At 40.8% G+C, this 21,215-nt stretch overlaps 2 protein-coding genes across 2 annotated transcripts in view; one reads left to right on the forward strand and one right to left on the reverse strand.

Moving 5' to 3' along the window:
• Positions 1 to 10,457: 10,457 nt before the first annotated feature.
• On the reverse strand, positions 10,458 to 16,660 carry CALHM5 (calcium homeostasis modulator family member 5). Its single transcript, XM_027088057.1, has 2 exons — positions 16,037 to 16,660; positions 10,458 to 12,590 (listed from the first exon to the last, which is right to left on the reverse strand). Exons 1-2 carry the CDS (start codon positions 16,574 to 16,576, stop codon positions 12,183 to 12,185), a joined length of 948 nt encoding a protein of 315 aa, XP_026943858.1. The 5' UTR covers positions 16,577 to 16,660; the 3' UTR covers positions 10,458 to 12,182.
• A 2,083-nt stretch (positions 16,661 to 18,743) lies between these two features.
• TRAPPC3L (trafficking protein particle complex subunit 3L) overlaps positions 18,744 to 21,215 on the forward strand; it is a 3,631-nt gene continuing 1,159 nt past the window's right edge. The window contains exon 1 of the mRNA XM_027093486.1: positions 18,744 to 18,978. Within this exon, the coding sequence (XP_026949287.1) occupies positions 18,802 to 18,978 (177 nt within the window). The 5' untranslated portion in view covers positions 18,744 to 18,801. The remainder of the gene's footprint in view (positions 18,979 to 21,215) is intronic.

A 21,215-nucleotide genomic window follows, 5' to 3' on the forward strand; every position in this document is an offset into this window, starting at 1 on the left:
ATATCTCTTCCAGTTTATTATAAGCGCAAATAGAAAATACAATTGTACCTTTCTCTGGTCTAAGATCTAGAAAACATCTCTTTAGTTACACAAAAATATATCTCATGCTTTCCAAACATACTTATGGTCAGTTTTATTATCAGGAGATGCTAGAGACAAAAATGATCATTTAAATAAATCATTCCCATTTATTGTGGAAAATATTTGAAATGTATCCTAAAACTCATCATGGAGCCAAATTGTGTTAGGTGGGCTTCTTTATGTTGCTGGCATTTGGGTTGTCAGGTCATAGGGGTTTATTGTGAGGATATTCTGGGACACGACAGCTAAGCCTCATGGAAGAACAGAAATTCAGTCTGTCTTGTCGTCTCAGAAGCAGGCATTTATGGTTCCCTACTTCAGTCTTCTGCCATTTTGGTGACTCAACTACTCTCTCGTTATTATGCTCTTGCAGCTACATATTAATATCATTCTATTCTTCTATATCTTCCCTCCATCTCCGTGATTCTGCTGCCTCTTGGTTTCTGCTTACTCTCTTTTCCCCAGGCATTTTTTGTCTTCTGCCCAATCATCCAAACTGTGACTCTCTCTGTGTGTCTCACATTCAAAGTCCCAAAAAGAGTCTCTAGCCTGTGCAGCCAATCACTAGCCCTCTGCTGGGTAGAGTTTTCATGCTAAGCCACTTTCAGGCCTCCAGCCAAACTATGGACTGACAGTCCGGGTTCTCAAATGCCCATCCTTGTCCATTATCTGTGGCCAAAACAATAGGGTAATGAGACACAAAGCATGGCCATCGTAGGGAACCCCTCAGGAAGGGCATTTGGTTATGAAAAACATCCTGAGTTTTCCCCAAATGGGGAAAAGTAACTGGCAAAGACCTTGTTCTTCCTGTCTAGGAAATTAGTAGCAGTAATTTATGAGTCTTACTTCACCTATGAATGCTCTGCTCACTTTATTCATCTTACTGTTCATCTTGATGCTGTTGTTTGTTTTCCTTTGTTCCAGAAGCTAGAAGTCCTGTATAGAATAGTGTAGCAGGCTCCATTTAGCATGCTAACTATAAGGTATTGAAGTAGGGAATTGTCATTGTTATGCATTTTGGAGATAATAATCAAGTAAGCAAACCTTTCGCCAAAAAAAAAAAATACTTCCCCCATGAGGCAGTCCAAGTGAAACTACATTGTTAGTTGAAAGTAAACATTTTAGACCATTAGCAAGAGCGGGGCAGACATTTCTTAGAACAGTAAACTCAGAGGGATGCTTTGGTGGAAGGGAGACAACCAAGTTCTCCTAAGAAAAATGATTTTGTACTACAGTAGATAGTATTAGGTTTTTCTTTTGAATTTCTTATAAAGGAACCAATCATAAAAGTTCTGGTCCTCTAATCCTATGGGGCTTTTGCTTTTGTTTCTCTTTTTCTAAATCTCTTGCAGTCCTTTCTCTTGGCAGTCTGTGTTTTTTCAGAGAATGTTACCAGAGATGACCTGATTTTTTTATGTGAATAGAAAAACTGCCCAGGTGAAGTGAACTTGAACCAGGCCATTCAAGTCAGAGACATCAGCATATCTTAGGATATTGTTTTTCTCTTAAAAACAAAACAAACAGTTTTGTTCCTTATGTTTCTGTATTTTACTTTCTCTTCTTCCCCCCCCCATATTTGTCTCCTTTCATTTTCTAAACAATGTACATTTTTAAAAGAAGTACTTTCCCTGAAAATTACCATGTTTCACAATTCTGAGTATAAGCCTAAATGGAATGCACCCAGTACCAGGCACAACACGCAGGATTATGTTGACATCATAACTCTGTGCACAAAATGGAGAGGCTGTTTTCAGCGCTTTGAATGTTGTTGTTTTTTTTTTCCTTTACCAGGATGAAAATTTAAATCTTAATTTTAAAGTTGCCTCCATTCCCACACCACCCTCCCACCCAACACGCAGACACACATAGACAGACACATACCCCTTCCTTTTACACACAACTTACTTAAAGGGATAGACGAAGAAATGCAGCCTGAATGGCACGAAATAGAGGGAGACTTGGAACATTTTTATTGCTAGGCAATGCTTGCCCTTTGTTGAAATCTCTCACTGATGCGGAGGACTGTATTTTGCCGTGATGTGTCTTGCTGTTACCTCATCAGGGCTGGGAGCGTGTCATTGCCTCTGCCTAGTGGTCAGCACCACCAGATGATAACATGCCCTGGCCCAGCCTTCCTTCTTCTGGAATATGTGCTCCCCACACACATAATACTGGAGGCCAACTGCCACTCAGCTCAAATCTATCCACGTCAGGCAACTCAAAGATAACCTGCCAGGAATCCCAACAGTGCAGTGTGGGAAGGGGGAGAAGGGGCAGCGTGGCTACCACTAATGTCACCTCCATCACACAGCCAAGCATTGTGACTCTGTCACAAAGATTCCCCAATCCTAAAATATTTAGGTATCTTGCCACTGTTGTATACTAGAATCATTTGTAAATAGAATATTGAGTATTTAGCCATGATGGTATGGGCCTCTAACCCCACCCAAAAGATCGAAGTGGGAAACTGAGGTCCTCAGAGTCTACGTTGCATTCGGGAGCCAGGCATTCCTCACCTGTGACTCATGCAGGGAGCTGAAGGGTGGGAAGAAGCCAAGTGACAGACTCGGTCACTCATCAGAAGGGTCTGGGCAGCCCTGGAGGGTCAGATTCACAACCAACAGGGTGGACTGGAGACCAGGTCAGAGGGCAGTTCTTAGCACAGTGCAGGCAGAGGTGGGTCCCAGGGTTAAGGCACAGTGTGTGCCTAATTCCCAACCCCCTTCCTAGGATTACTGCTTCCTTTCTTCCCTCCACCAAGCAATGGAAGCTAATCAGATTAAGCCTAAATAGAACATCTTTCTTTGCTACTACTTACTATTTTTCAAAGGCTAACTCACAATTTAGTGGTAGAGGTCTATTGAATTACTTTACTTTTTCCAACATATGATATTAAAATAAGTGGGAGCCCTTGGTAAACAGGGATTGAATTCCATAGAAGCCACAGCACGGCACCAGACAGCATTCCAGAGAAGGATGGCCTCACAGTTAGCTGAATGTCAGGCCATTTTCCTTCTTAGTAACCTTTTTGAGCAAGGAAGATGGGAGTGGAAAAAATTATAAGGATAGAAAAACCCTTTATAGTCATAAAATTCTCAGTATTTAAAAATGGTGAATATTAACAGCAAAAGGAACGCACAAAATATTTTGAAAATTCTTACCATTTGGTCCAGAAATATGGCGGAGGAATTATTAAAAATAAGAAACTTGTTTAAACAAACATAACCATTTAGGCTTAATTTTCCCCTCTGAGTAAGCAAGAACTGCCTTATATAAACACCCACGCACTTGCTCTGTTCCCCTTTGTACTTCTGGGAGGGGAGAAAGAAGAAAAACGTAGAAAGTTTTCATTTGTGGACAAGCTTGTGTGCATAACCACAAGATCTGTGGGTTCTGCAGACTGATTAGGTCTAACCCAGAAGACTGCATCAATTACTTAAGGCAGATTCCCGATATGAAGGCAAGGCATCTGCAGGAAAATTACGCTTAAACTTTGTTACTACGTTTGTGTAACATTATTTTTCTTTTAGTCACAGAAAAGTATCTCTTAAGGCTCAATTCTCAGTAAATTCTGCAAGTTATCTCCCCTTACTCATGAACGTCCATCTTCCACTCCTGTTTATGATCCAGCCTTACAAGCAAACTGGCTTTCTCTAGGCATCTTGTCTCCTTAACACTATTACCAAAGATGTTCCAGAAGGAAGTTTTCAATCTTCCAGATATCTCAGTCCATGAAAATCTAGGCTGTCCTAAGTTTCCATTGGAGATTCTTGTTTTTATTCCTATTGCTTAACTTATTTGGAAGAAACTCATGAGAGACTGACTTATGAAACAAATCTAAGTGTGTGGATTGAAAATAGCAATCACATGGGGAACGTTTCATTAATGTAACTATTTACAATGAAACTCCTTACTGAGAGACGAAAACAGTTGAGGAAATACTCTGGGAAACAAAACCCCCAAGGCTCAAGCAACCTTTATCTGAGCCTAAAGGTTCAGGAACACATGGGGAAGGCCAGCCACACTCAGAGACACATGGAAGGCCAGCCACACCCTTGGTCAGCCCTGCATGGTGTGACTCTTTGTTTGTGTCAGAAGTAAGATTTTGTCCAGACTTGCCCTGACCTCTCAGTGAGGCTCCAGGGTAACGGTTATGAATCCTGACTCCCCCATAGAATCTCCTGGAACTTTCCCCCCCAAATCCTGATGCCCAGGCCCCAATTTTGACCAATTAAATCACACTCTCTGGGAAAAAGACTCAGGCATCAGAACTTTTTTAATGCTCCCCAGGTGATCTTACTGGGCATCCAGTGCCCTAGAGCAGAGGTTTTCAAACTGCATTCCTTGGTGCTCTAGGGTGATCACTGCAGAGGCAAGGTGGCATGTGATGACTGCTACCCTCCCGTCCCTCAGTCCAAATTCTTCCAGAGTTACCACTCATTTTGTCTCCTTTAAGTGTTTCAAATAAAATAAAATGTCATTGGAAAAAAAGTGGAAAACATTAGAGAGATGTAATCAAGGATAGTCTCGATTAAAACAAAGCCCACCTAGAGATAACTAGCTTATCTCTCGCAGAGGAGGTAGGGAGAGAAGTTTTGTCTCCCAGGTCCTTCACTCCAAAGAAGATGGATATTGATCAAACACTAGTCTGTAACTCTATATTTGTCTGCATATTTCTTTAACCACTTTACTTCCTATATAGGGTCAGTGAAACTCACTTATAGCCAATTGTTTAAGGGAGCAAGCGTTTTAAAAGCACTATCCCTCGTGTTTCCGCTCATGGCACAAATACCAACAAAACTCCTGGGAGAATCATCTTGATCTGTTGATATCATCAGCAATTATTATTATTGCAGAAGCACATCCTTTTATGTTAAAATGTAGGAATAAAACGTTGTTACAATGCAACTAGTAATCATTTTATAGGTTATGTATTCTGCCAAAGGATGCATATATTCTGAGGTATTTTCTAAAGCAAAATTATTCAATGTTCACCTGAGTTGATAACTTTTCTTACTTTATCCTATTCCTTGAAATGATCTAGAGAATGTGATTAGGTGAATTGATTAATTCATTTTTCCCAATTTAATCTCAGTTGTCATTACAATTTAAAACGTTTAAAGATTTTTCTCTGGCATTGGTGTAGCTGTAGGGTCAGGAAATTTGAAACTGTGAAGAGAGAGCTATGCACACAGACAGACAGAAAGTTGTGCTCTAAAAGGTATAAAAGTTAAAGTTTGGGGACTATTCTAAATCTTTTATGAACTTTCCCTTGCTGAAAATTCCTTCTTTATCAATTGTCTTTTTTTTTTTTTTTTTTTTCCGGTATGTGGGCCTCTCACTGTTGTGGCCTCTCTGGTTGCGGAGCACAGGCTCCGGACGCGCAGGCTCAGCGGCCATGGCTCACGGGCCTAGCCGCTCCGTGGCATGTGGGATCTCCCCGGACCGGGGCAAGAACCTGTGTCCCCTGCATTGGCAGGCAGGCGGACTCTCAACCACTGCACCACCAGGGAAGCCCTCAATTGTCATTTTTACCTAAGGAAATAAAATGGGAAGTTGACCTTATCAATATAGAGAACTAGAAGCATAGTTAGAGCATAACTGTCTCAAATATCTAGAAACCCAAGGTGGAAAAGCTGTGCTGAAAGGGAAAGGGGCCAGGGACCCAGACAGAGGCCAAGAAACTTGGAGATAGGCATCAATTCCCAGGAGTATATCAAGAAGCCAACTGACTGGGAATTCATGTGCTACTGGCCTTAAGATTTAGGATGACAGAATTGAAAGAAATTCTGATGTATTAATCCAACACTCTAATATTACAAATGAAAAAACTTGCTTCAAAAGATTAAATAAACACTTGAGAATAAACGAACATGAGGCAGCATTTGTGTGATGGAAGTTAGGAATCAGACTAATTCAGGTGCAAATTTAAGCTCTATCTCTTACCTGCGGCTTAAACTTAACCTTTTTGAAATTTAGCGTTATTCGTAAAAAATGGAAACAATAATCCTTCTCAGTATGCTTGTGAAATCTTAAATATAAATCTTATGTAAAGTATCCAGCACATAATAGTTTGTTAATAAATTTTAATTCTGCCTTTCCTCTTCGGTGGAATAGCAAAATTTAGAATATGATCTCTCTTACAGCTGGGCAAGTATTCTTTCTGCATAACTCAATTTTAACAAACTACTGAACTTTGAAAATATTATTTGAAGCAACCTAAAAGCAGTTTTCTTCCAGACTCAAATATGACATTTTATGTTTGTAATAAGAATCTTCTGAGCTCCCTGGTGGCGCAGTGGTTAAGAATCCACCTGCCATTGCAGGGCACACGGGTTTGAGCCCTGGTCCAGGAAGATCCCACATGTCATGAAGCAACTAAGCCCATGAGCCACAACTACTGAGCCTGTGCTCTAGACCCCGCGAGCCACAACTACTGAGCCCGTGAGCCACAACTACTGAAGCCCGCGTGCCTAGACTCACAACAAGAGAAGCCACCACAATGAGAAGCCCACGCACCACAATGAAGGGTAGCCCCCTGCTCACTGCAACTAGATACAACCCGCACGCAGCAACGAAGACCCAATGCAGCCAAAAATAAATAAATAAATATAATTTTTTTTAAGTTTAAAAAAAAAAAGAATCTTCCAATCTCCAAAAGGGATTAAACTAACCTAATGCTCTTGACCAAAACCCTACTCCAATAGGTATAAGTACAAAGCCACTGACACTTGCCTTGCCTACAAGTAACCCCAGGCCTCCTTCTGGGATTACGCTCCATGCTCAAGTCCAGCCTCAGTAGCTCAGCTTGCCCTTCTACCTCTCCTTAAGTCTCATTATGTCCCAGTACACATTTGGGGCTTCATTTAGGTTTAGTCAGAAACCACTGCTCTAAATGATTAGAACTGGAGCCAGATCCTTCCTTGTGTCATCTCCTCAGGGCAATCTAGGTTCCCCTGGGAACTTTGGGCAATGATGGGATTGGTTGAATACAGGACAACAATCAAGGCAGCAACCACACAAACGAGAAAAGTCTTCATCCTTGCAGCTGCCATATAAAAGGTACATGTGCGGATCCACTGCTCCTTGCTATTCATCTCATAGGTGAGGGGCTGCAAGTATTGACTTTATGCTGGTTGCATGAACGGGCAAAGGAGAAGGAGAGGGTAGGAATGGGTTAAACAAGAATCAAGACCACAAGATAACTTAGCTTTTTAAAATTATTATTAAATTAATGAGATTCCAATAGGAACATAGCAGTGGCTTAGTTCTGAATCTAAAACCATAAGGTTTCTTAAAAATCATATAGAGCAACAAGGAGAATAATGGGAAACTCGCCAACTCCATTTTCTTGAAACAAGAGAAAATATTTCTCCATAATGAAAGAGTGTAACTTGTAGCAGGGAAAATTGATCCAAAAGACCTATCTGAAAGCATATTTGGTACTGTTTTTGGACTTTAAAGATAAAGAAAGAATTTTGTGAGAATATAGGTTAAAAACATCATGTGAGTAATAAATTAAGATGGCATCAGATGTTTCCTTAACAGAATTCAATGACAAAAGACAGTGGAGTAACACTTAAAATATACTCAAGTAGAGAAAGTGTGAACCAGCTAAACTGTCCTTCAAGTATAGAATAGGTCAATAACTTGAATATGTAAAAATTCAGGGAATAGGATTCCTGAGAACTTTTTCTGAGAATAATACTGGAGGGTAAACTCCAGGCAAGCAGGAGTTGATTGACAGAACTTCAGCAAAAAGAACTGAGGTGAGCACATTGTTTATTTCATTATACAACTATTATGAAAAATTTCAAACCTACACAAATATAAAGAGAATATGTAATAAGTCCCAAGTACCTGCTATCCAGCTTCAATAAGTGTCAGTATTTTGCCCTTCTTGTTTCAACTATCAGCCCACCCTTTTTTTTGTGCTGAAATATTTTAAAGAAAACTCTAGACATTCTGGTAATTCACATATAAATATTTCAATGTGCATCTCAAACTGGTAAAGCATAAACCAATGTGCTATTATCATACACATCAAAATGAACAATTCCTTGAAATTATCTAATACCCATTTAATACCCATTCATATTTCCCTAAATATCTCAAAGATATCCTGTGTCAATGGTTGTTTGAAACAGGATACAAATGAGGCCCACATGTTGTTTCTGGTCATTACATCTCTTAAGTCTTTTATTCTCCTTTTTTTAATGCCATTGGTCTACGGAAAGCTGGGTCATACATCCGATAGCATGTCCTATATTCTATATTTACTTGGTTGCTTCCTCATGGTGTTAATTAACTTGTTTTCTCTTGCCTACATTTCCTATAAACTAAGAGTAAGATCTTGATTAGAGTCAGATTTAGTTATTTTAGGAAACAATATTTCACAAGTTGTACTGTGTACTTACTCTTGCACTGCATAACATAAGGAGTCACATAATGTGTGGTTGTCCCATTTTTAGGGATGCTAAGACAGAGGAGTGGCTTCAAGTTGCATGTTCCTCACCCATCCCGCCTTCACCTGGTAGTTCAGAATTCATTATTTGTTGTCCAGATCCATTATGTCATTAGGGGTTGCAAAATATTTATTTTCTAATTCTGAAAAGCTCTACGAAGAATAAGATAATTTGAAAATCAGTAAGGTATAGTGGTATAAAACTAATATGCATAAAGTAATAGCTTTTTCATGTACTCAAATAACCATCATTTAGAAAATATCACAGGAAAAAGAAACCATTAGACTAGCAGCAAAGAAGTTACCTACAAATGCACAGTGCTTGCAAAACTTATGTGAGGAAAACTTTAAAATATCATTAAGGGATAAAAGGTCACCTTGAATAAATAGAAAATACATGGAAAGTTACCCCATGTTCTCAGGTTGATAACAGCATAAAGTCTAATTCAGTAGGTCTGGGGTGGGGCCCAAGATTCTGAAGTTCTTCTAGGCTTCCTTCCTTGGTGTGGCCTGCTTTGTGCTTTAGAGCAGTGGTCCCCAACCTTTTCGGCACCAGGGACCGGTTTTGTGGAAGACAATTTTTCCACAGACGGGGGTTTGGGAGGGATGTTTCAGGCGGTGATGTGAGTGATGGGGGGCGATGGGGAGCGGCAGGTGAAGCTTCGCTCGCTTGCCCGCTGCTCACCTCCTGCTATGCGGCCTGGTTCCTGACAAGCCACGGACCGGCAGTTGGGGACCCCTGCTTTAGAGCAGCTGTTCTCAAGATGTGATCCCTAGACCAGCAGCAGCAGCACCTGATAACTTGTTAGAAATGCAAATTCTCCCCCCAAACCTACCAAATCAGACACTTGGGCTCAGCAATCTACATGTTAACAAGCCCTCCAGATGATTTTGGCATGCGTTGAAGTTTGAGAACCACCACTCCAGCACTTCTAAAATTTAAGTTGCGTAGGAATCACCTAAGATCTCGTTTAACAGCAGGCTTGATTCAACAGGTCTAGGATGGGGTCTGGTTCTGCATTTCTAACAGCTCCCTCATTTACTGATGCTGTGGTTTGAAGGCAACACTGTGAGGAGCAAGCCTAGAAGACCAATCTGTTTCTAGCTTTTACTCAAGGCCAACCTATCCTGTGCCTTCTACTGCCATTTTCTTCTAGGTATTAATGATAATAGTATGTTTCTCCTCTCAGTTATTTATTTATTTATTTTTTTTTTTTTTAATTTTTTTCAGTTATTTATTTTAAACTGAATTAACTCACATCAGTGTGTTCCTTTCAAACCAAAATCATTAAAAATGAATTTCAGGCTTTGGTGGAGCTAGTTTGGAGAGGTCCCTATTCAGCATCTATCAAATCATTCCATAGAGGATATACTGCTTCCTGAAATCAAGAGGAAAAAATTATTAAGGAAACACCTATGCATAGGGAGAATTTTGGTAAAAATCTATGTATAAATTAAATTTGCCTCTAATTTCTCTCTTTTAATAAATTCTGATTTTCACATATTAGTGTTCAGGCTATCTTACTTCTTAGTGCCCCCAAATCTGATGGCTTAAAACAACAAATATTTTTTTAAGCTCATGATTTTCTGGATCAGGGATTTGGACAGGACATAGTGGGGACCCCTTTGTAATGTCTGCAGCCTCAGATGGTGTGGCTCGAAAGTCTGATGGCTGGAATGACTTCACTCAGACCATAGACCTGGGACCTTTTTTCTGGCTGTCGGTTGGGTCCCCTGGTTCTTCTCCATGTCTTGTCTGCTGAGGCTGGAATGTCCAAAATGACTTCTTCACTCAGATGCCTGGTACTTTACCTAACCTATCAATAGAATGACTCAAAGAGTTGGAGTTAGCCAACTAACTCTTTTTAATCTCTCTCTCTCTCTCTCTCTCTCTCTCTCTCTCTCTCTCCCTCTCTCTCTCGCTCTCCATTTGTCTAGCTTGGCTTTCTTCAGAGCTTGGCGTTCTCAGGGTAATTGGACTTCTTACATGGTGGCTGGCTTTTACCAGGCTGAGCATTGCCAGAGACCAAGGCATAAGCTGCAACAATTCTGCAATCTAGATTCACTTCTGCTACATTCTATTGGTTCATTAAGGTCAGAATCAAGAAGAGAAAGAGACTCCATCTCTCAGTTGGAGCCACTGAGCCAAGTTTAATTTCCCATGGTTAGGTTTTATTACAGTGAAACTCAGATGCACCAAAGTTGCACGGGAGATGATCTGGCTAGAATCAAAGTAAATGCAAAAAAAAAAAATACTAGCTATAAAAAACTTCTTAGAAAGTTCTGGCTCATAGAGCCCATAGTTAGCATCTCTTCCTAACTCTGCTTTCAGTGACATCACCTTGGTAACTTGAAATTACATCATAGAAATTGGCAAACACTTCAAATCAGGGTTGTTGTTTTTTTTTTTTGAGAGCCAGTTGTTAAACATTTATCACATACCATGTTTAAAACCCAAACAATATTTCAAACATTGCAACATCACAGTCCCCACCTCCCACTATCCCACCTACACATACACACACACACACACACACACACACACACACACAACCTGACTCTGCACCTCCAAGTTCCCAATGATATGTTGTTTCAGGTCTTATACCTATAGGATCCTTTCCCCAATTTGGGATAATGTTCCATAGTAATAAGGAGTTCATCCCCAGGATTCTCCAACTAGGAGGCAAGGACTCTCTGTGGTATAAGATGTGAGCCACAGCATAGAACATGGTGCCTCTCCCTTAAATATCAATCCCACTCAGAGATTTAGAGGGAATTAATATATCTGTATAGTTAAACTAATGTGGATATATTACATAATAGAATGCAAAATTTGCATTCTGTAAGTGCCCACAAAAGTGTTTTTAGTTTCTTATAAAGTCACAGGAAATAAATGAACTTCAAGGTTGAAAAAAAGTTTTAACATGTAATATTAATATATGTCTATATCAATAGTCATAAATATATATATGTATATTTGTGCTTGTGTGTATGTGTATTTTTTAATGTAGAAATGGTTTCATGAAGGCAAAAGTACCTAGAGCCCACAAAAATCCTAATACAGCCCTGACCGTAGGGGTCTACTTTCAGTGCATAGTGGAAACATGTGAAAAGCTCTGAATTTTATGCATCATATTCTTTTAATGTGTTATTCTGAGAACCGGTGTCTTCAGATTCCAAGGAAATGAATTTCAAATGATAGAATTTCACACATCCTTGAAAGGCAGTAGGATAGATTTACTGAGTGAGGATTTCTACCAACTACACTGCAGATCCCACTGTACAGAAGTCTGTTAAGAGTACCACACTCACTTCCAAGTCACCACTGCTACCCCCGGATGCCATGACCATATTTACACAGAGTGGCAGACCTTCTTGCATGAGTCTCACTGTCAATCATAAAATCTTAGAACTTGAAGCCCCTGAGCCCAACCCCCAACAAATGCGACAGCACCTCTGTCACCATCCTTGGCCGGTCACTCAAAATCAGTTTGAGCACATGACACTGTCTGCACCTGGGAGCTGCAAAGCTGCTTGCCTTTGCGTTATTGTCTTATAAAGAAACGCTAAATGTGAGAAAACGCAGAGATGCTCGGGTAGCTGTTGACGCAGTAGGAAGATGTCTAGACGCCACGAGTCAGTGATGGTGGGTGAGCTGCACATTTTGAGAAGCATCCACAAGCACCATTGTAGTCTCATCATCCTCAGGGCGAAGTTCCAGACCATCTTCCACCACCCTGTGGAGGACGCTGTAATGTTGCTGGTTTGGGTGGAAAGAATGCAGCTCTGAAGCAGACTCCCAGGCTGCAAAGGTAGGCATGGAGAAGACCTCTGGCCTCTTGTTTTCGAAGAAGCATTTCAGGTTCCTCTCACTCAGCTTTTTGGCATAGTCCAGGAGCGTATTCTCCAAGTACTCTTTCTCCGTTTGTGCATACGTCTTCCAAAAACTCAGCTGAAGGTAGCTAACTTTTGATCGGCAGCGAGCATAACAAGCAGTGAGCAGAGAGAAGAAAGCTGCTGAACAAATCAGGAACCAGCCTAGAATCTTAGAAAGAAAGAAATATTGAGGACCTCCAAAGCAAAGCCACTTCTCCGGGAGCCGGGGTAGTGTTATTGGGAAGTGTATGGCTAATTTAATATCAGACCTCGGTTGAAATCCTTCCTCTTAATTACTAACGACAGGTTTTTCTTACAGTCAAATAAAGTTAGGGTTTACCTAACCTCTATTCTCCATCCTACCCACCATTGCTGGTATGCAAAGAAAGACCCAGAAGGTAGGCAAATGGAAATGAGCAAAAATATAGATTATCCAAGAACTGGGAAAACCAAGCCCTCAAACAGTACTAGCTATTAGAGGGAAGAATTCTGTGCATGAGTAAATGCGCTCATTTGAGCAAATGACCAGTTCCTTAGCGGAGTGCTTTCAGGCGTTGATACGTGCATATTCATGACCCGTGACTGATGTTTCCCATGTTACATTGTTTGCAGAGAAGAGCAGACCCTCCCTGACAGAAGTATCATCACTCATTATCCAGGATAAAGTGAGACAAACGTAACACAATAAGGAAACTGAAGCTATAAGAATTGGAAGCCTGCATAAAAGCCAAGAAAAAAAAAATAGAGTCATTGCAAACCTTCAGGATTTGCTGGTTCTGAATTTGGGTAATTGGAAAAAACAAATTCCTCTTTGAATACGAAATGGTTCTGCTGGGTTTTTTTTCTGAACTTTAAAAGCAGAAGTCTAAGCAGCTCAACTTATCTTCTAAACTTTTTGGTGTTCTAATTATATTTTTCACAATTGGAATTAATTTCATATGTGGACAGCTAACAAAGCTCTTTCAAAGTTTCTCTTGACATTTTAGTTAGATGGCCCTTAGTATTTCTCAGCAGATGGGCCTATCTGAACACAGAAACAATCTGCAAATGAACCCATTCAGACCGTAACAGAACCACAAATATGCTCCAATGCTTTAAACAAGTGTTTCCCAAACTCCAACTCCAAACTATGGAGGTCATTGTACAGGGTCCCAGACCCCACATGAATGTTAATTCTGGGTTGCCACTAGTTGGGTTTAAATCTCAACTTTCTCCTTTCTGTGGCTATTCTCCATGCCTCAGGATTCTCAGTTGTAAAGTGGGGCTTACCTACCTCAGAGGGTAATTTGGGGCATTAAAATGAGATGATGTAGACATACACGTGACTCAGTATCAGCCATTGTCATGTGCTGCTACTTTTCCAATGTATCCATGTCTATGTAAAAGCATTACTGAACACAGGATATCTTTCTGATGTGATTTAACAAATGAAGCACAGCTTCCATCGTGTGAAAAGTCCTCACATTTACTTTAGTCACTTGTGCTTAGCTCCCTTGGATCTTCCTCTTTTCTTTAACCCCTACCTTTCTTTTTCCACACAGGTTCTCCTGTAGGCCCGTAGGCTATCCCACCTCAGTATCTGAACCAATGCTGCTGTGTCGTCAACTGTTTGATCAGCTTCAGACTCCCCCTCCCGCATTGCATGACCTTACCTTCGACTCGCTTTCACCTGAGCGCTGAGCACTGAGCACTGAGCCCTCTGTTCTTCCCAAATTCATGGTACCCAGGGTCTACCTAGACATGGTGGATGCTCCCACCCCAGCCCTCAAGAGTGTCCCGTTCTGCACGAGTCTTCTCCCTGAAACCCTGGCGTTTTTCTCGTCAGTTTAGAACACTTACTCCTTGCCAGCAGCTTTATGTCCATTTACGTCCATCATCTACTATACCTTCTGGCACCCCTCCCAGGTAGGAGGAAACTATGAGGAAACTGGGACCCTGAGGGGTCAAACCAGTAGCTCTGGGCCACATAGCTGGTAAGTGGTAGAATCAGTATTCAAACCCAAGAAGAGCAAACTCCAAGACACAGTTCTTGCCACTGCTCTACCCTACCTTCCTGAGGAATAGCAAGCCACCCAGCTGGATTCATTTCTCTGCTCCACCCATGGACGCGGCACCTTTTACCCCCAGCCGCACACCCAGCTGTTGGTCTGGACTCTGTTGCTCCTGCCTGTGGGAAGCACTGTAGTCAGCACCTGCTGTGACACAGCTCCCTTTGTCCACATCTCTTATGCCTCTTCTAGGAATCAGCCCCAGGCCCCTCTCATTCCTCTGAAAAGTAAACAGTTCAGCGTGCCCAGGCTAAGCTATGGGAGGATGTGCATGATTTCCTTATGTCTCTGTTTAGAGAAGAAAAGTTCACACAGTGACAAGTGTTTGGATCTACCTGAATGGAGCCTGGTGCCCGAGGACACAAATCATACATCACTCATTGTATCATAGCATTTGTAATTAATACCTTCCTTCAACCAAAGAAGGGAGCCTGGCATGTTTTTATCTAAGATGCGCTTTATGCATGAAACAAAAGATTTTGTTTGGGGAGCATTTTTAGGCTTAGCAGTTTATGAAGAGAGTATGACTATATCACCAACCAGTTTTGGAAAGTATGATTTTAGAAAAAGATTTTGCCTTGATGTGTTGTTGAAAAGGCAAGTCTATGCTGAAAAAAAGTAAAATTACACTATTTTCAGCACATTTATTCTTAAACAAATAGCATTCCTGACAAAACTGTGGATCTATTTACCTACTCTTATTGCTTGTTTTGATTTGGGGAATGTCATTCCTACTCCTCACAAGTAGGAATTCAGTCTTTTCCTGAGGCCAGGGCCAGGCTCACATCTGGATTTGTGCTCACGTACCTGGAAGGATGACAAGCTACTTCCTTGTGTCAATTAGGTAAAGCTACAATTTCCTGCTGTTAAATAAAACAGTGCCCCAAATCTTGAGCTTCTAAAATAATGTAAGAACTTTTTTAGCTGTAGAGCACAGAGCACAGGACGAAACCTCCCTGGAGAATATGGTCCCGTTTCACTGAAGGCTATTGAGAGACTGCCAACCCCCACTTTATACAGGAAGTTCTCCTCCATCCCGACAATATTTATACATAGAGATAGCAGTTGCCAGAAATCATGCAAGGGAATCTCTACACTCATTGTATTATGTGCGGCTTTGGAAAGTATTATCTTATTTCGTTCAGCTATATTTTAATAGATACGTGTGTTTTTCTGAGAAACCAGTTTGAAAATAATTAATAGAAGGCAGTAACTTCTAATTACTCTGCCATTAGCACTCTATTATGAGTTAGTGTCATGCATTATTTACAAAATCAACCCAGAGAGATTGTCTTAAAATACATAAGTATTTACATATGTATAACTCAGAGGAGATTTCTTTTCAGAAATGGAAAAAACAATCCAATCAGCAATATTACTAGCCAAGCAACCACTGAAAAGCTTTTCCTCAGATTGTCTTAATGCTGCCCCGTGTTCCAATTTCCATTTAGTTTCAAAATGTTTTAGGAGGATTCAGACTCAGCCCTGGCTCAACAGAGTACAGAGAGAACACTTCAAGCTCACTCTGGGGAAAAAAAGAAAAAAAGTCATGTTTGTCCTTTCTTACCTGAGACTGGGCTTGCAGGGACAGTTTCAGTTCTTCGTTGTCTGTATGGGTCATGCTGATTTTGCCGCAAGGTACCTTGTGAAGTTCGTCCCAGCACTCTTTGGGCTTGCCCTTGCAAATCAGCCCCAGGAGTCTGGAATTTTTGGTCCCACTCATGGCACATTCATAAAACGTCCCATTGAGCAAAGCCACAGAAAGCCACATTACTGGAGCCACCAATGAACTCAGAGTGATCTGACCGAGGACATAGAAGAAGCGGCAGCTGTGGCCCCTGGGGAAGATTTTCCTGGGATTCACACAGCAGCCTGTGAAGAGTCTCCATGACCTGTTGTTCAGAAAGAATCCCAGGATCAGTAACACCCAGGCAGGAGCAAAAAGGAAAACCAATCCGTACACCACATTCTCAGTGCTGCAGGGACACTTAAAAGCCACGAGTGAAAAGAGACGCTCACCTCCCACAGTCAGCAGAGCCAAAAAGCTGTAGCCAATAACAGTTTTCCGGTTGAGGATGAATCTTAAAATCCCCTGAAAAGCATCCATGATGGAGATGCACAAAGGGAAAACGCTTTGCTCTTATTTATTGTCAGAGCAGCTGTGGCAGTGGCCGAGGGTGGAGCTCTTTCTTCGTTAGAAGCAACAGTCCTTCTCAGACTGAATTCAGCCAGATAAGGAAACAATGTCATTCCCTAGGAATGAATATTTCCCAACAGTGTTCAGATAATGCCTCCTACTGGTGGATATTAGGCCATGAAACTAGAGCCAAAACACTGAGAATCAGAGTAAATTCAAAGTGAACAGCCTCCATTTTTGTGTTATTTCCATGTGACTTGGATTGAGAATCAGAAAGAAATTGCGACTCTGCAGATAGTAATAGTCTAGGAATTTTCCATCCAGAGGAATCAACATTAGCAGAAATAGGGTTTCAGCCAATTGATTGAGAGCCATTGAACCAAGCCTCCTAGCCTAGAGTTTCATGATGGTATTTTTCTCTTGTTGCTTAAGACTTTTGCACTTTGACTTAAGATCTGGAAGATTCATTTTACATCCTCTTTAACTGACTAGTGACTTAAACCAAATTTTAGGAGTTGGGCTATTTGAAATTTATATGGAAAAGTTCAGGGAGAGTTTGAGTTTTGAATGAAAGACAAAGTGAGAAGGGTCCTAATCATTTCTTTCCTAGACTTTCATAGTAACCTCTTGATTGGTATCTCTGCCTTTGACCTCATGACCACCCCCATTCTCAACCCTAAATCCATCCTCTATGCTGACATAAAGGAGATCCCTCTAAAACAGAAAACCAGTTCCCCCCTAGCCTACTCACACCTTTGGGGCTCCCTGTTGCCCACAAATTGATAGATGCCAACTTCCCCTGAACCTCATCATGGTATTTCATGCCCTTGACATGTTCCTTCTATCTGGAATATCCCCCCACACACACAACACACACACACCTGACCTTGTCCACCTGGCAAACTTTCACTCAATATTCATAAACAGGGTAGAAGCTTCTTATTCTGTGAATATTTCAAGGGTTGCTACCAAATATATAATATTGTTCTTGCAGAGCTTATAGTATTGCAGTTATTTTTTTAATATCTATAGCTCCTCTTTAACTGTGAGCCCTTATAAAACAGGAACTACATCTTATTACATTTTGTATTCTGGGCATAAATACGATGTTAAACACAGAATGGATGCTTACTCAATAATTCGTTTTTCAAATAGTTATCGAACTCCACACTGCACTACACAGTGTGCCAGGCACTGTGCTAGACAGGCACAGTACTCAGTGAGTACTATTGAATGAATGAATGAATGGTGAAACTTCTAGTACTTCTAATTATAAATAATTTAAGGAAATTGTCCCTATATCTGTCCTACACTGCTTTTAATTTTTAAAATTAAATTAATTAAGGCACTTGAAAGACAACAGTCAAGCTGAAAATTTCCATTAATGAACTTCAGATTCCAGGCCTGTATATTTTGTGACAAGGAAGTCCCTTGGACTGGAAGCCAGGGAACTAAGTTACAATGTAAACTTAGCCACGTCATTTTACTTCTCTGAGTCCCAGTTTACTCATTTGAGAAACTGGAGGTATGCAAGAAATAGTCTCCAAGGCTTCCTCTATCTCTACATTGTAGAATTCTTTCAGCTTTAAAACAGCAGACTTTTTTGAGAAGCTGCGTTATGACTCACTTATGTGCCTCCCACCACTAACCCTTGTTCCTTCTCAGAGGCTTGTCATCCTTGGTGTTACGGCTCCCTCCACTTCCCAAAACACACCCTTGGGTTTAATCTTCCCATGGCACCCTCTGCCCTCTGCTCTGTCGCCTTCCTGTTGTGGCAGGTGTGTCTTGGGTCCCTTCTAATTCAGGATCTTATCCTTTACTAGGCACATGTGACAAACATTATGCTAGTATGCTGATGATTGGTAATATTTTAATTTCTTACCCTCCTAAAGGATATTCACTTTTGAAAAAGATTTTTTCAAAAATGATGCCTTAACTCTAAGTTTCATAAACCGTGTTATTTCCATAGAAAACTTGTCCTTTAGGATACTCCATGAAAATAAAAGGGTTGAAGGGTTGTCCAAGTCAGAGGGTCAGTAAATTTCAAAGCTGAGTGTGAACCCAAGCTTTCTGACTACACACGCCACGAGCTTAACCATTGTGCCTGGAAAAGGGTATTTGGGTGCCTTACTAACAGTTCTTTGTTCTAGACCAAGTTTTGTAAATTTTTTCCTGTTTACTAGGTTGCCTTCAAGATGTACTTGGGAACTACACCAAGTGTGACCTGTAACAATTCAAGCAGAAATGAATTTTCGCTGATTCCAAAAAAGAATCCTCTGGTGGAGTTTGTGGAAGAGCTCCCTGCTGGGCGATCTTCTCTGTGCTACTGCAGTTTACTACTCTGTGGGATTATCAGAGGGGCCCTGGAAATGGTAAGGCACAGACTCTACTTTGCCAGGTATATTCATTATCTAGGGCAGTGTAACTACCCCCAAATGCAGCCTCTTAAAACAACAAATATTTATTATCTCACACAGTTTCTGAGGATCAGGAATCTGGTAGCAGCTTTGCTAGGTGGCTGTGATTCAAAGCCTTTCACAGCTTAATGCACATGCAGTCAAGCGGTTGGTCAGGGCTGCAGTCTCTGAAGGCTTGACTAAGGCTGGGAATCTACTTCCAAGCTCACTCACGTGGCTTCAGTGCCTTTCTCGCAGTCGGTTAGAGGCTTCATGAAGTTCTTTGTCACATAGGTCTCTTTGTAGCTCTAATCACAACAGGTGCTGTCAACTCTGGGACAACGTTGGAGGGAACTACCTGAATGATAGGAGGCGGGGTCATTGTGGGCCATCTTGGAGGCTGGCTTCCACACCTGAATTATTCATTGATTTAACCAAGACAGTGATCAGCATCTGTTAAGAGGCACGGAGCATACACAGATGAACAAAACACAGTTATTGCCCTTCAAGAATCTTCTGTCCAGTAGAGAATTCAAATGACTTAGGGCCACGGGAGGACCTGGGATAGGGTGGGGTGGAGTGGGGTGGGAGGTGGGCAGGGAAGCTTTCCTACGGAAACTCTGAGCTGACATCTGAAAGACAAAAAGCAGTTAGGTGAAGGTCTTGGGGTAAGAGGAAAATAATATTCCAGGTAAAAGGAGGACCTTGCCCAAAGGCACAAAAATAATATTTTGTTCAAGGGACAAGGAAGTTGAACTAGTTCAGTGTGATTCACAGGTAGATTGGGGAAAAAAATCAGGTCTGAAATAGGATAAAGAAGTCTCCAGCTTTCATGGGTAGCAGTTGATTATACGTGCTGAATGACAAATATGTATCAGACTTCATATGGTCCCAAATATCCAAATAATTTCAATGTAGTCTTTTTGATATTTTAACTGATTTTCAGTTAAAGTATGACAAAGACAAAAAAGATCTTATGGGGAAAAAATGAGAGTGAATTTAGCTTCCATATTTCAAAGTGCGCTGTACATCCTTCTATTGGATGGTGAGCATCACAAAAGCATGGTTTTTGCACGCTACAGGAGCAGATAAGTTGGTACACCAAAGTCTATGGTTTAACAAATGCAGGCTGGTTGGCCAGGGAATTCTTAGTGAGAGAGGGGAGTGAGTCAGATAAGACTCAATAAATATTAATTAACTGCCTACTAGACCCAGGCTTTTTCACTTATTATTTGCTTTTACTAGGTATTTTTTAAAACATTTTTATTGGAGTATAATTGCTTTACATTGTTGTGTTAGTTACTGCTGTATAATCAGCTATACATAGACATATATCCCCATATCCCCTCCCTCTTGCATCTCCCTCCCACCTTCCCTATCCCACCCCTCTAGGTGGTCCCAAAGCACTGAGCTGATCTCCCTGTGCTATGTGGCTGCTTCCCACTAGCTATCTATTTTACATTTGGTAGTATATATATGTCCATGCCACTCTCTCACTTTGTCCCAGCTTACCCTTCCCCCTCCCCACGTCCTCAAGTCCATTCTCTACGTCAGCATCTCTATTCCTGTCCTGCCCCTAGGTTCTTTGGAACCTTTTTTTTTTTTTTTTTTTTTAGATTCCATATATATATGTTAGCATACGGTATTTGTTTTTCTCTTTCTGACTTACTTCACTCTGTATGACAGACTCTAGGTCCATCACCTCACTACAAATAACTCAAATTTCATTTCTTTTTATGGCTGAGTAATATGCCATTTTATATATGTGTCACATCTTCTTTATCCATTCGTCTTTCGATGGACACTTAGGTTGCTTCCATGTCCTGGCTATTGTAAATAGAGCTGCAATGAACATTGTGGTACATGACTCTTTTTGAATTATGGTTTTCTCAGTGTATATGCCCAATAGTGGGATTGCTGGGTCATATGGTAGTTCATATGTACAGTGCACTTTGAAATATGGAAGCTAAATTCACTCTCATTTTTTCCCCATAAGATCGTTTTTGTCTTTGTCATAATTTAACTACTAGGTATTTTTTACTAGGTACTTTTGCTTATATCTTATCTATCCCAATGACTTAAAATAGCTGAACAGGTACTCTATTGAAGGTAGGTCAGCAATATGCTGCTCTTATGTGAGTATGTGTGTATATATATATATATATATATATATATTTCTTTTTCTTTTTTTTTTTTTTTTTTTTTTTTTTTTT

The sequence above is a fragment of the Aethalodelphis obliquidens genome, unplaced genomic scaffold (assembly GCF_003676395.1).
Source record: "Aethalodelphis obliquidens isolate GAN/ISIS:26980383/991018 unplaced genomic scaffold, ASM367639v1 scaffold3, whole genome shotgun sequence".
Taxonomy (NCBI): Eukaryota; Metazoa; Chordata; class Mammalia; order Artiodactyla; family Delphinidae; genus Aethalodelphis; species Aethalodelphis obliquidens.

Bases quoted from the DNA above. Each gene is read 5' to 3' on its own strand.
- CALHM5 (XM_027088057.1), bottom strand. From the start codon at position 16,576: ATGGATGCTTTTCAGGGGATTTTAAGATTCATCCTCAACCGGAAAACT. The intron at 12,591-16,036 runs GTAAGAAAGGAC...TTTCTTTCTAAG, and splicing joins CCCTGCAAGCCCAGTCTCAG to ATTCTAGGCTGGTTCCTGAT.